The following is a 12,103-nucleotide window of genomic DNA, read 5'->3' on the forward strand; positions in this document are numbered from 1 at the left end:
CACTACTACACAGACTCTTCTACAGGTAAGACAGTAGAATAAGATATAAAGCTTTACATTCAAGTTCTTATGTTACTCTTCAAATGTTTTCAAAAAAATCATTCATGTTAACTTCCTTCAAAGGGTAAAATTATCCTATGCATTATCCAACTTCAAATCTAACAGGCAGACTATTGTGTGAAGGGAGTGTTTATGTATTGCTTTAAAACCAATATTGGACAAACAAGTAAGCTTTTCGGGAGCATTTGTGTTTGCCCAAGAAATATTTAGGTCGATCAATGGCCACATCTTGAAGAAAAATCGGATCATAAAGAGTAGTTGGCCTCAGAAATATTACCCAAAATTGCTGTTATGAATAAAATTGAAGGGTATAATAGAGTTAATGGTAGATGTTATATGATCTACAGTTGCATAAATAACATCAGAATAAGGATGGGTTTTATCTTCTACAGAGAAGAGATGAATATCGTTATTCAATTCTATCCAACTGCACCCTGGATCTTTTCTTAATTCCAAACTCTGCAATCTTTTCCTAAGCTTTGTCTTCTGTCCCCATCTACCTAGTATGGCATACATGTTGGAGAGAACAACAAAAGCAAAAGTTGGGTTGGGATCCAAACTGAACAACTTCTCAGCAGCTTTCTCCCCCACTTCCATGTCCTTCCAGAACCATGAAGCATTAAGCAAAGCTCCCCAAATTATCGTATCTGCTTCAATCGGCATTTTTATGATAAACTCTTCGGCTTCTTTTACAAGGCCTGATCGACCAAGGAGATCCACCACACATGTGTAATGTTCTATTGTCGGGGTTACCCCATAACATCTTTGCATTGTGTGGAAAATTCTCAAACCTTCGCCGACTAGACCGGCATGGTTACAAGCAGAGAGAACACCAACAAAAGTAGCTGCATTTGGAACAACTCCTTGATGTGACATCGAGCGGAAGAGTAAAACTGCCTCAGATCCCAGCCCGTGATATGCATAACCATTTATAAGAGCTGTCCATGCTGCTACATTGGGTGAAAAAATGCTGTTGAATGATCTTTGAGCATCAGCCAAGTGACCACATTTGGAATAGAAATCTACAAGAGCAGTCCCAACATAAACATTTACTTGGAATGGCGTTTTGGTCAAGTGAGCATGAAGTAACTGTCCTTGTCGGAAAGAACAAAGACAAGAGCAAGCACGAAATAGGACAGAGAATGTCGATCTACTGTAGTCAACTGATAATCTGCGCATAGTCACATATAAATTCAATGCCTCCTTGTGCCGACCATTAATGATATAACCCGACATCATTGAGTTCCATGTGACGTAGTTTCTTTCCCCTTTAGTTTTGTCAAAAAGCTTCACGGCTTCATCAAGATCACCACTTTTGGAAGACACATAAATCATAGTATTTAAAGATGTTAAAGTCTTGGGACTCATTTTCTCAAAAATCCTCTTTGATTTTTCGAACTGACCATTCATAGCATAACCTTTGATCATCAGATTAAACGAAACAGGATTTGTATCTCTCAAATCATTAAAGACAAATTCAGCTTCTTCCATCCTTACTTTTGAGACAAGGCCCGCAATCAGTGAGTTAGCAACATTCAAACAAGTTTCTCCCCCCATGCTCTCATAAACTCTCTTAGCATCATCAATAGCTTCACAATCACAATAAAACTCAGTAAGCGCACCACCAATTGAGTTATCAAAATCAAACCCACCCTTAATGCAAAGCCCATGAACAACCCTCCCTACACACAGAACCCCAAGTCTAGCACAAACCCTCACTACACAATCCAAAGTGAACTCATTAGGCACCACCTCGGAACTCCTTCTCATACTCCCAAACAAATCCAAAGCTCTCTCACACCCACCTTCCCTCTTAGCATACCCTGAGATCAATGTAGTCCAAGCCACAACATCCCGCGACGGCATTTTCTCAAACATGTCCGTAGCATCACCCATCATGTCACGCTGCACATAACCCGCAAGCATCAAACTCCACAACACTTGGTTCCCATCACGCAGCTCCTCAAAAACTACCTCAGCTTCTCTGATACCACAGCATTGCAAACAAAAATACAGCAAAGCACTCCCCACAAGGCCAAACTTCTCAAACCCAGATTTCAAAAGCAGGGAATGAACCTGCTTTCCAAGAAGCAAGGACTCAGACCGCGCACACGCGCTCAACACCGCAGAGAAAGAAACCTCATTGAGCGTGACACGGGAGCGATGCATGAGGGAAACAAGGTTCATAGCCTCAGGGTACCTCCCCCATTGGGAGTACCCAGAAATCATGGTGTTCCAGGAAGAAACTGTTCGCTGTGGCATTTGATCGAACAGGTGGCGGGCTTCTTCGAGATTTCCCATTTTGAAGCGTTGAGCGATGGAAATGTTGGTGGAGATGACGTAACCGACATGGGGCTCCGAAGATTGCAACTGTGTCGTGAAAAGTCGGAAACTTTCTTTCCGTTTCCAACGGCTGCGCTTCCAGGTGCCCACAAAGTTGATACGGAGAAACAGAGTCATTGTGTAGAAGTGAAGTAAGCATGATCTCGGTGAATTGAAGGTGAATTATTTATTGTAAACTCAGTTTTATACCACGAAAACCAAAAGCAATTCTATACCCAAATGAACTGTTTTACAAGTTAATCATGGTTAAACACAGTACAATATTAAATATGTATGTATATAACTCTTTCAAGTAAAATTCAAACATCAGTTTTACTTTGTGAAAAACTATAACTGTTTCTGAAACTCAACTTGCTTTCATCCTTTTTATTATGATGAATTTCAATCAATGAAATACCAATTTTTTTCAAATGTCAATGAATTAGAAATTAGCTTTAATAAAAAAGATTTAGCTAGTTTTTTGTTAAAATTTAATAAAACTATTAAATATAACAACTTGTGATTGAATAAAGATTAGTAGTATGGACTTAGTAAAAATATATCACCTCAACTACTGACATATTTAGTTTCATAACTTTCAATCGAATATTTTATTTTAAAATTCCAGTACTGATATAGTGTACAAAATGAACCAATTTTAATCCGATCTATTTTAGTCATTGAAATTACCAATGAAAAACCTGCATCCAGAGTTCTTTAAAGAAAAAGTCTCTTTAACAACTCTTTTTTAACAACTTTTTAACAACATATAAGTAACAGTTTATGATTGGTCCATTTGAAATATTTTTTTAGAATAAATTCAAACAGACCAATAAAATAGTGATATGTGTCTTATTGTCAAAGAGTTATTAAAATATCATTGTCCAAATATCATTATCCGTTCTTTAATGTATAAGATAAGTGCTATAAGGATCATCCCCTGTCCATTTCAAAATGATTAAACGAGTTACGGTTTAGCCTTGGCAACTCGTATAATACCAAACTGATAGGTCTGTGATATAAAACGTATATGGAACAAAGTTTTCCAGTACTTTTATAGGAAAAGCACAATATTGTAACGGTTATACTTGTTTTGGCTTAAAACTAAAATACTAACATACCTTTCTAAGTAAAAAACCAAATAAAAAACATTTTTGAGAAAATTGGGTTGTTAGAGGAACTTGTCATGTCTGTCGAGATGGATTTATTGTGACGAGCTATCAAGTCGGGCTTACAAGGTCGGTCTTGACGAGCCGTGATGACAACCCTTCAACTAAGGTTTTATCACAAGAAACATGACCAAAAAAATATAAGAATAGTCAATCAAAGAAAGTGCAATCAAAATTAAGCTTTTCTTTTCTTGAACCATGATTGAATAATTTTGGACTTTGTATAATAGGTTTAGTAGTATAGGATTTTAATTTAGGCCTTATATTTTGGATTAAGTAGATTAAGGTTTTGACTACCCAAGTCAACAAAGGACTAAGAACCAATATTGACCAAGGTAGATGTCCACTCCAAGGGTTGACCAAGGGGTCAACGTTTTTAGCAAACTTGGAGGACAGGGGAATGTATTCGGCCTTGACATGTGTTTGCTCCCTATTAGAGAGTTTTTCCACCTAGTTAATGGTCATATGTCATTCTAGGAATAGAGAGTTTTTCACAGGTAGTGGGCATGTGTCACCCTTTTATTTTAGAGGATTTTCGTCACTTGTCTTCCTCTTATCAGAGAGGATTTCTCCTTGCTCTTCAAGCTAATCAGGGTGGCTTTTCTAGGTTAAAGTTTTCGCTTATATTAAGACACTTTAGCCTATAAATAGAGGTGTCTCTCCTTCATGTAATTACCTTTAAAATAAAGTAAAGTTATGCTGTCATTTTTGTGTCATACTACTCTTATAAGGTCACCCTTGGCTAGAGCAACCCAAGTGGCCTCCTCTAGCCATCTTCCTTCAAGAGTTGGTCCAACCTCTCTTAGAGAACCCTAAACACATCATCCAACACTAATAATCACCCATGGTTAAGACACTTAGCCATTGAAACCCACCATCATTTTTTTGCCCCTTCATCAATGATCATCCTTAATGGCTTTCCTTCTAGATTTGGTTCATCCTAGCTAGAGGATTGCCATCAAGCTTAGGTTGGTGATCTCGTCAATTTTACTGAGTTTGTTCTCCAAAGCTATTTAACTTAGTAACACCAATTTGTTTCCTCAAACTTTAAAATCGATCACACTCCAAAGCCTTCATTTGCACATATACAAGTTGCACTTCCGATTTGTAGTGTGCAACCTCCAAATTTCCATTGCTAACTTGTTCCCTAATATATTGTAACTTTGTTTAAATTTTTTTACTCCTACCATGAGAGGTTGGGTGCTAGCAAGATCAATTGTTGACTTGGGTGCTAGCAAGAACATTAAACAACTCCTAACACTTCAATTCCGCTACACCTCTATTTCATCCACTGATTCTCTAGTTTAGAGCTTCTGAACATGAGGATTCTGGTCGAAGGAGCTTCCATCATATAATGAGGTTGAATGACCGATTGATGGGTTTGAAGATCAAAATATATGATTTGGACTTATTCTTTCATGTGTTCAATGATTGATATATAAATGTCATCAATAAAAGTATAAGTAGGAAATCTGGGAAGGTCAAGCCTTAGTATTAAACAAGTCTAAGTAATAGACAAATCAAGGTGTTAAAGGAGTACATAAGTTATATTCGTCAAGTTTAAAGCATTAGACAACCTAAGTGTCTTTTGGTAACATAAGGTGTTAGAGGAACAAAGTAACACAAGACATTAGACGACTAAAGTGTTAGATGATTTAAACAAAGGAGTGAATTATATTACACATTGTTATTATTAATGATTTATTCTTTAAACGAGCATACAAAGTAATATATTGATTTGAGTGTTGGAACATGGAATTAATTATATAAGTTATAACATTCAAGAAAGTTGTCGTGTTATAATTACATTCTAAGAGAAGAAAGTTTTTTAATCAAACGTTTAAATGATCTAAATATTAAGAAATAGTTGATGAATGAATTATTTGATTGAGTGTGAAATATTATTACTTTAACAATTACAATGCAAAAGCATATTGTACAAAGTTTTCTTAAGAGGACAATTGTGACGTTAAAAAAACATAATTAAAATCAAGTATGAGTTCATTCATAAAAGGAAAGAAGATATCTTAAAGAGCATAAGTTGATTCAAAGTTGAAGTCTTAAAGAATGAAGCTAAAGATTCAAACTGATGAATCAAATTAAAGAATTAATTAAGTCATTCATTATTAAGAAGATTATGATAAAGAACTATAATTCAAATTCTCAACTGTTATGATAAAGAATCTTCCAAGAGGTACGAATTTGAGGACAGATCCTCTTCAAGAAGGAAGGTATGATAAAGGACTATCTCTTGAAACATATATGAGAAGAACTTGAAGAAGGACATTTGCAATTTAAAGGATCTATGACAAGGTTAAAGGTCAAAACACGTCTCCTTAAATCTTGAATATTATAATCTTCCATGAAGAGAGATATTTAAAGAACGTGAAGATCATGAACACAATTGAAGAATAATTTAGGAAATTAAATAAATTATATTTATTTATTTTAATTGCAAACAATTGTTTCTATTTTTCAAGTTATTTTTGGATCCAATATCATTGAGTTTCCTTTTAGGGTTTCTTAGGTACCTTAAACATTTATACCTATATATGAGGCACCAAATACATATATAGACATTTTGAAATTCATAATATATGCATTTGCATTTTTAAGAGATGACTCTCTTGATTCTTGGTTTAGAACTTTGATTCTTATCAAAATTAACATCTTTATGGTGAATCTTCCTTGACTTATCAATTATGTTAGACTGTGGTGTCTTCGTCTATGTCTTATTCTGCGTTCTTCTCTGATTTATTTTTATTATACTCTTGAAAATTCAAATATTGTACTCATTCTTGGACATGATCTATCATGTTATCAAATGTAACGATTACATAAAAAAAAGAAAATTCATACGAGAACAAAAACACACACAAGATGAAAGAATTACAAAATATCTAACTGTTAAAAGAATGTTATATCATTAGTAATAGTGAATTGGGTTATGATGTACATATTACACCAACATGCAAAATGTACCGAAAAGTGAATTATATTCGATAATTAAACCATGTGCATTTAGAGGATGGACAATTGATTTAATAGGACAAATTTATCCACATTCTTCTCGAGGCCATAAGTATATAATAGTAGCAATAGACTGTTTAACTAAATGGGTCAAAGTTATTCCATTAAGATATGTGATTAGAAAAAGGCATTTGATTTTAATGAAAAACATATAATTTAAGATTTGGAATTCTAGAGTCAATAACTACAACTCGAGGACTGGAAAAAATCTTGTTTGATATGTTAATCAATAAATATTACGTTATTGGCATTGGAACTTTATTTTGCTCAAGAAAATGACTAAATTGAAAAGTTATTAATAAAATTGAAGTTGTTAATAGTGTTGATAAATTTGATAAAGAAACATATAAGAGACAAACCAAAAAATTGGCATGAGACACTACTTCAAGTCTTATATAGAAGCTTCCACCACAATCACAGCTTATCATTTAGTTTATGGTCATGTAAGAATCCAAAGACAAAATCATCTACCTTGATCTAATTATTGGGATTTAATGAATGATGAATTGATTAACCTAGGCAAAATTCAATTGAATGTTTTAGAATAAATGTTACATCTAAGATTCCTCAATCTTAGAATAAAAGAGTAAGGAAAAAGTCATTTATTAAGGAAGGAGATTTAGAATAAAAAGTTATTTTGCCATTTGATAGAAAATTTAAGTGTTACATTAAGTAATCCCAAGTTAAGACGGACCTTTATTAAAGTCTTGTTGGATAACGCTTATATTGTTATAATAGGATATTGAGAGAAAAAATTAGTAATTATATAAAAGTAAAATTATTTATTAGAAAATTGAATATGAAATTGTGCATAACAAAACAAGTCGACAAAAAGAGTGACAAAGAGAAAGTTCCGTAAAATATTAGAAAGGAAAAATCATTTTAACAATTTTTTGATAATATATTCATAATAACTTATGATTAATCTAATTTATGATTAATCTATTTTAAATATTTTTTTAATAATAAATTCAAACAGATCAATTAACTAATATAGTTAAATAGAAATACTCAAAATAACCATAATTGTTTTTCAATGAACTCAATTTCCGGTATGAATTTGATAATTTTTCAATATTAAAACTATATTTAATATATTTAAAAAACTCCAAATTTTCAAACAATACCATTATCCAAAGTTAACTACATGAGAAAAAAAAAAAACCAAAATATTAACATCAGTCCAAGGTATATGTACGTATGTATGGCAATGAAGATGGATGAATCAATCTGTTTCATGGTCAGGTGCTGGAGAATACCATGCAGGGTGCCTTCCCATGGTTCTTAAAAGCTTGGTGTATGGTGAATCAGGCATTTTTGCTTCTTCCTCTTCCCTCAGTTCATCATCAGATTTTGGCAAACCATCAGGTATAGGACACTGTCTCTCACCTTCCTCTGATTTCACATCCTTACTCAACTTTATCCCATCTTTCTTCACTTTCTGCATGTTTGCAATCCCATGCAAACATCCTATTAAGGATTTCACACCACCAGTCTCCAGAATCAACCTCTCTATGTCTTTTTTTGGGCTCTCTTTCTGTATCATTAACAACACATTTCTTATTAAATTCAAGGTGCACTGTATTGAAAAACATCAAAATTATTTCATGTTTCTTTTTAAAATATTTAATAAGTATTTTAAATCTACCTGAATTAGTTGGTTATTTTACAAGAAAATAGTTACTCTGATATGGCACAGAGTGCTTCCATTTCTCACTTTCTGATCTACAATACAACTTCCCTTTTAAGGTTTATTTATTTATGTAAGTATTTACAGTGTTTGAAACAGATAACAGAAATCAAAAGACGGGAAAATTGAAAATTGAATTAAAAATTAAAAAGTCTGCACAAAGTTCATCAATAAATAACACAAGGTATAGAAAGAAGAACATACTTCAAGATCTTTCAGCTCAAAATAAGCCTGCCAGCAACTATAGGATTCCTCACCTTCAAGAGTTAAACAATAATCTGCAAAATTCAAAACACATCACAAACGATGAACTCAAATCATTCAACAACAGAGCATAATGAAAACCATAGTGAGATTTCACTGTTTATAGAAAAAGGGGAAACCAACCCAAAAGGGGTCTTGTGATTCATAAAAAAGATGCAACAAACCTGAGAGCTCTTTCTCGGATTTTTCGATCAGAGGAGGGTCTTTAACAGCCCTTTCGAACTTGGTTCGGCTAAAAGGTTCAAGCTTGGGGATATAGGGTTGGTTCCTGGATGAAGAACAAACAACAAAGGAAGCGTGTCTGGTTGAAGTGGTTCGGTTGCTATGGGCGTCGAGAAACAGAGGAGTACAACATGGACGAAGCAGCGTTGCCTTCATCGTATTCGAGAAATCTAACGATCTATAACAGTGTTGTGTTTTCTGAACTAAGAGGCGAAGAGAATGAGAACGGCGAAAAACTGAAAGAGAGATAAGGCTATTTAATGATGAATGATCTTACACTCAACAGCATATTATTAAATACAAAGTTTCTCCACTTGGATAAGGACGACGTTGTTCTATATTTTAATATTAATATCTTTCTTTTTTTAGTTTTAGGAGAATAATATCCAAAACAGTAATTGAGAAGATTAAACATTATTTTATCCTGGTTTATCTAATATAATTCAAAATTTAATATTTTAAAATTTATTAACTGTTTAATTTATTGAATTAGTTGGATTGTTAGTTCGAATATTCGGATTACAAATTTATATTAATTAAATTTTTTAATAAAAGAGTTATTAAAAGTTACATATATAATTTTAATATTAATTATTATACTAAAATATAATTTTATATAATTTACTACAAATTTTAATAGAATAATACATATTAAGAATAAAAAAAATTATATTTATAAATTTATAAATATTAAAATATAAATTTGAACTCAATCAGTATTGATAAAGCTGTAATATATCATTTGAATCATATTACAATTATTTATTTTATTTAATTTTATTTATTTAACATTATCCATTTATTCAATTTAATCATATCGTATATTTGAATTTATTTTATATTTTTTTAAAGTTCGGTATATTCACAGTTTTTCAAATATATTTTAGTTGAAAATGTTTTTCTTGAAAATTACATAAAAATTATAGATTTATTTAGAATACGTTTTTATAAATATTCAAATAAAACCACTATGCGATACAATTATGAATCAATATAATAAATGTATTCATATGCTTTTTTTAAGACTATTTCCTCTGAGGTATGTCATAATGTAAATAAAATTTGTAGTTGAAAATAACATAACACAGTGTTTGGATTGTTGACTTAATTATGATAATTTTAAAATAGAATAATAAAGACAAACGAAAATAATGTAGTGACATAATATTTGGGATCCTTTTTCTTAAGAATTGTTTAGATTTTTTAACGTAAATTCACAACGTGATCTTCGATTTGAAAAGAGTAGCAATTGGATAATAATATTTCATTTCAAAATATATAAATATAATAGGAGAAAATTAGTTGAGTATTAAATATAGATTATAGAGCTAAAGAAATATGAAATGTTAAACTAAAAATTCAGAAAATGAAAAAAGAGCATAAAAGATAATTAATGCTAACACTTTTCTTTTTGAAAAAGTGGTGTTTGGTGCACTTTTTGGTTGGGTCTTAGTTTGTCATGTAACGGAAACGAAGACGAACATCGCGATTTGATTTGCAGAAATACGACCAATTATTATGCCTTTTCCTATGCTCGCTGCTTGATATTTTAGAACTGTTTTAGATATTTATTGACCACTTCATGCTATTTTTCGTCTTTTAGTTAATGAATATTATCTATTTCTTATAAAATATTCTTTTCTGTTTGACTTTTTTGTAATTTTTAAAACAGTATTCGTTTTTTTTTTTTAAATCTATTTCTTAGACATGAAGAGTTGTCAATGGATTACAATGAGAATTAATTTCATTCATCACGGATTTGAGTCACGCTAAGTTTAAAAAAATATATATTTATTTTGTGAATAATTTTTAATTCAGATCATTTAAATCTGACTTATTTGGGTTGAACCCATGATAAACTGGGTTGTAATTTTTTTATTTTAAAAAAATTGTAATTAAGTCAGGGGTTACTCCCTCTACCTTCCCAATTCTAACCTCACCCCCTCATTTCATTTTTACCCTTTGTTCTATTTTTTCTTTTCCAATTTTATCCTTTAGCAAAAATTTATATTTAGAAATAAAATTTTATAATTTTATTCTCCCACCCCCACATAACCTATTTATTCTTTTTTTTTTATCTTCATGCTTTCATCTTTACTTTCTTTCCAGGAATTCTTTGTTCTATTTTTCTAGAAATTCTTTCTCCCATCCTTCTTGTATTTCAAGTGATAATTGAGATATCGATTTCTTCTGGAAGAATTTGTCCTTCAATTATTATATCTCTGCATTACATTGGTGTGGTGGTGTTGTATCCAACCTTTAACCAATGATCCTCTTCGAGTCGAGATTAGTAATACCTTTGTAAAACCGTTAAAACGGATAGCAACTTCCGTTTACCCTTAAACGGATGTTGAGATTCGTTGACAGATTCCACATCCGTTTAAGGGTTTTCTAGATTATTTTAGATTATGTTTTTGTTAGTTTAATTTTTTAAGATTTGCTTTTATTAGTTTTATTTTTTAAGATTTGTTTTTATTAGTTTCATTTTTTAGGGTTTGTTTTTATTAGTTTTATTTCTTTAAGATTTATATTTTAAGATTTGTTTTTATTAGTTTTATTTTTTAGGATTTGCTTTTATTAGATTTTTATTTTATTAGTTTTATTTTTTAAGATTTGTTTTTATTAGTTTACTTTTTTTAAGATTTGTTTTTATTAGTTTCATTTTCTAGGATTTGTTTTTATTAGTTTTATTTTTTTAAGATTTATATTTTAAGATTTTTTTTATTAGTTTTATTTTTTAGGATTTGTTTTTATTAGATTTTTATTTTATTAGTCTTATTTTTTAAGATTTGTTTTTATTAGTTTACTTTGTAGGAAACGGATGTCGACATCCGTCTCCGTTTCAATGCCTGGACATCTTCTTCCTCAATGCACACAGCACAGAGATGACACAAAACTCAACAGAACTCAACAGCAGACCAATCTCAACAAACACACCAACCAGATATCAACAAACAAAGCTACCCAATCCTACACATTACATACGTTTAAAAAAAAAAGAAATTAAAAGAAACTAACCTGTCGAAGCAAGAACCACCGCCCCGCACCGCCGCAACACACGCCGCATCGGCGCGAACACACTGGCTGCAAAGCAGCAAACACAACCGCACCGCCCAACAACCCGCAAACGAAACCAACGCCTACCACCTCTCTGCACCGCGCTGCACCGTGCCGCACCGCCACACACTCACGGCACCGCCACCCGCCACACACCAAAAGCACCAGGCCGCATAAATCAACAGAACCCGTTCAGAGTAGGACTGGGAAAGTGAGAGTTGGAGAGAGCATTTCAAAAATGAAAGCTTTTCAAAAATGAAAGCTTTGGTGGGGGTGGGGGTGGGAATAC

The 12,103-nt window shown here is 32.1% G+C and overlaps 2 protein-coding genes across 2 annotated transcripts; both read right to left on the bottom strand.

Annotated features, from left to right (window-relative positions):
- Positions 1-331: 331 nt before the first annotated feature.
- LOC106765983 (pentatricopeptide repeat-containing protein At2g13600-like) lies at positions 332-2,656 on the bottom strand. Its single transcript, XM_014650745.2, has one exon. The coding sequence runs from the start codon at positions 2,518-2,520 to the stop codon at positions 334-336; it is 2,187 nt and encodes a 728-aa protein (XP_014506231.1). The 5' UTR covers positions 2,521-2,656; the 3' UTR covers positions 332-333.
- Positions 2,657-7,656: 5,000 nt separating this feature from the next.
- LOC106767295 (CCG-binding protein 1) lies at positions 7,657-9,038 on the bottom strand. Its single transcript, XM_014652150.2, has 3 exons — positions 8,700-9,038; positions 8,476-8,549; positions 7,657-8,118 (listed from the first exon to the last, which is right to left on the bottom strand). The coding sequence occupies exons 1-3, from the start codon at positions 8,911-8,913 to the stop codon at positions 7,807-7,809; spliced, it is 600 nt and encodes a 199-aa protein (XP_014507636.1). The 5' UTR covers positions 8,914-9,038; the 3' UTR covers positions 7,657-7,806.
- Positions 9,039-12,103: the final 3,065 nt, after the last annotated feature.

Source organism: Vigna radiata, chromosome 7, assembly GCF_000741045.1.
Source record: "Vigna radiata var. radiata cultivar VC1973A chromosome 7, Vradiata_ver6, whole genome shotgun sequence".
In the NCBI taxonomy this organism is placed as follows: Eukaryota; Viridiplantae; Streptophyta; class Magnoliopsida; order Fabales; family Fabaceae; genus Vigna; species Vigna radiata.

Coding starts and splice junctions, on each gene's coding strand:
- LOC106765983 (XM_014650745.2), bottom strand. CDS start 2,520: ATGACTCTGTTTCTCCGTATCAACTTTGTGGGCACCTGGAAGCGCAGC.
- LOC106767295 (XM_014652150.2), bottom strand. CDS start 8,913: ATGAAGGCAACGCTGCTTCGTCCATGTTGTACTCCTCTGTTTCTCGAC. Junction 8,550..8,699: donor ATCCGAGAAAGAGCTCTCAG/GTTTGTTGCATC, acceptor TGAATTTTGCAG/ATTATTGTTTAACTCTTGAA. Junction 8,119..8,475: donor TTGAGCTGAAAGATCTTGAA/GTATGTTCTTCT, acceptor TTAATGATACAG/AAAGAGAGCCCAAAAAAAGA.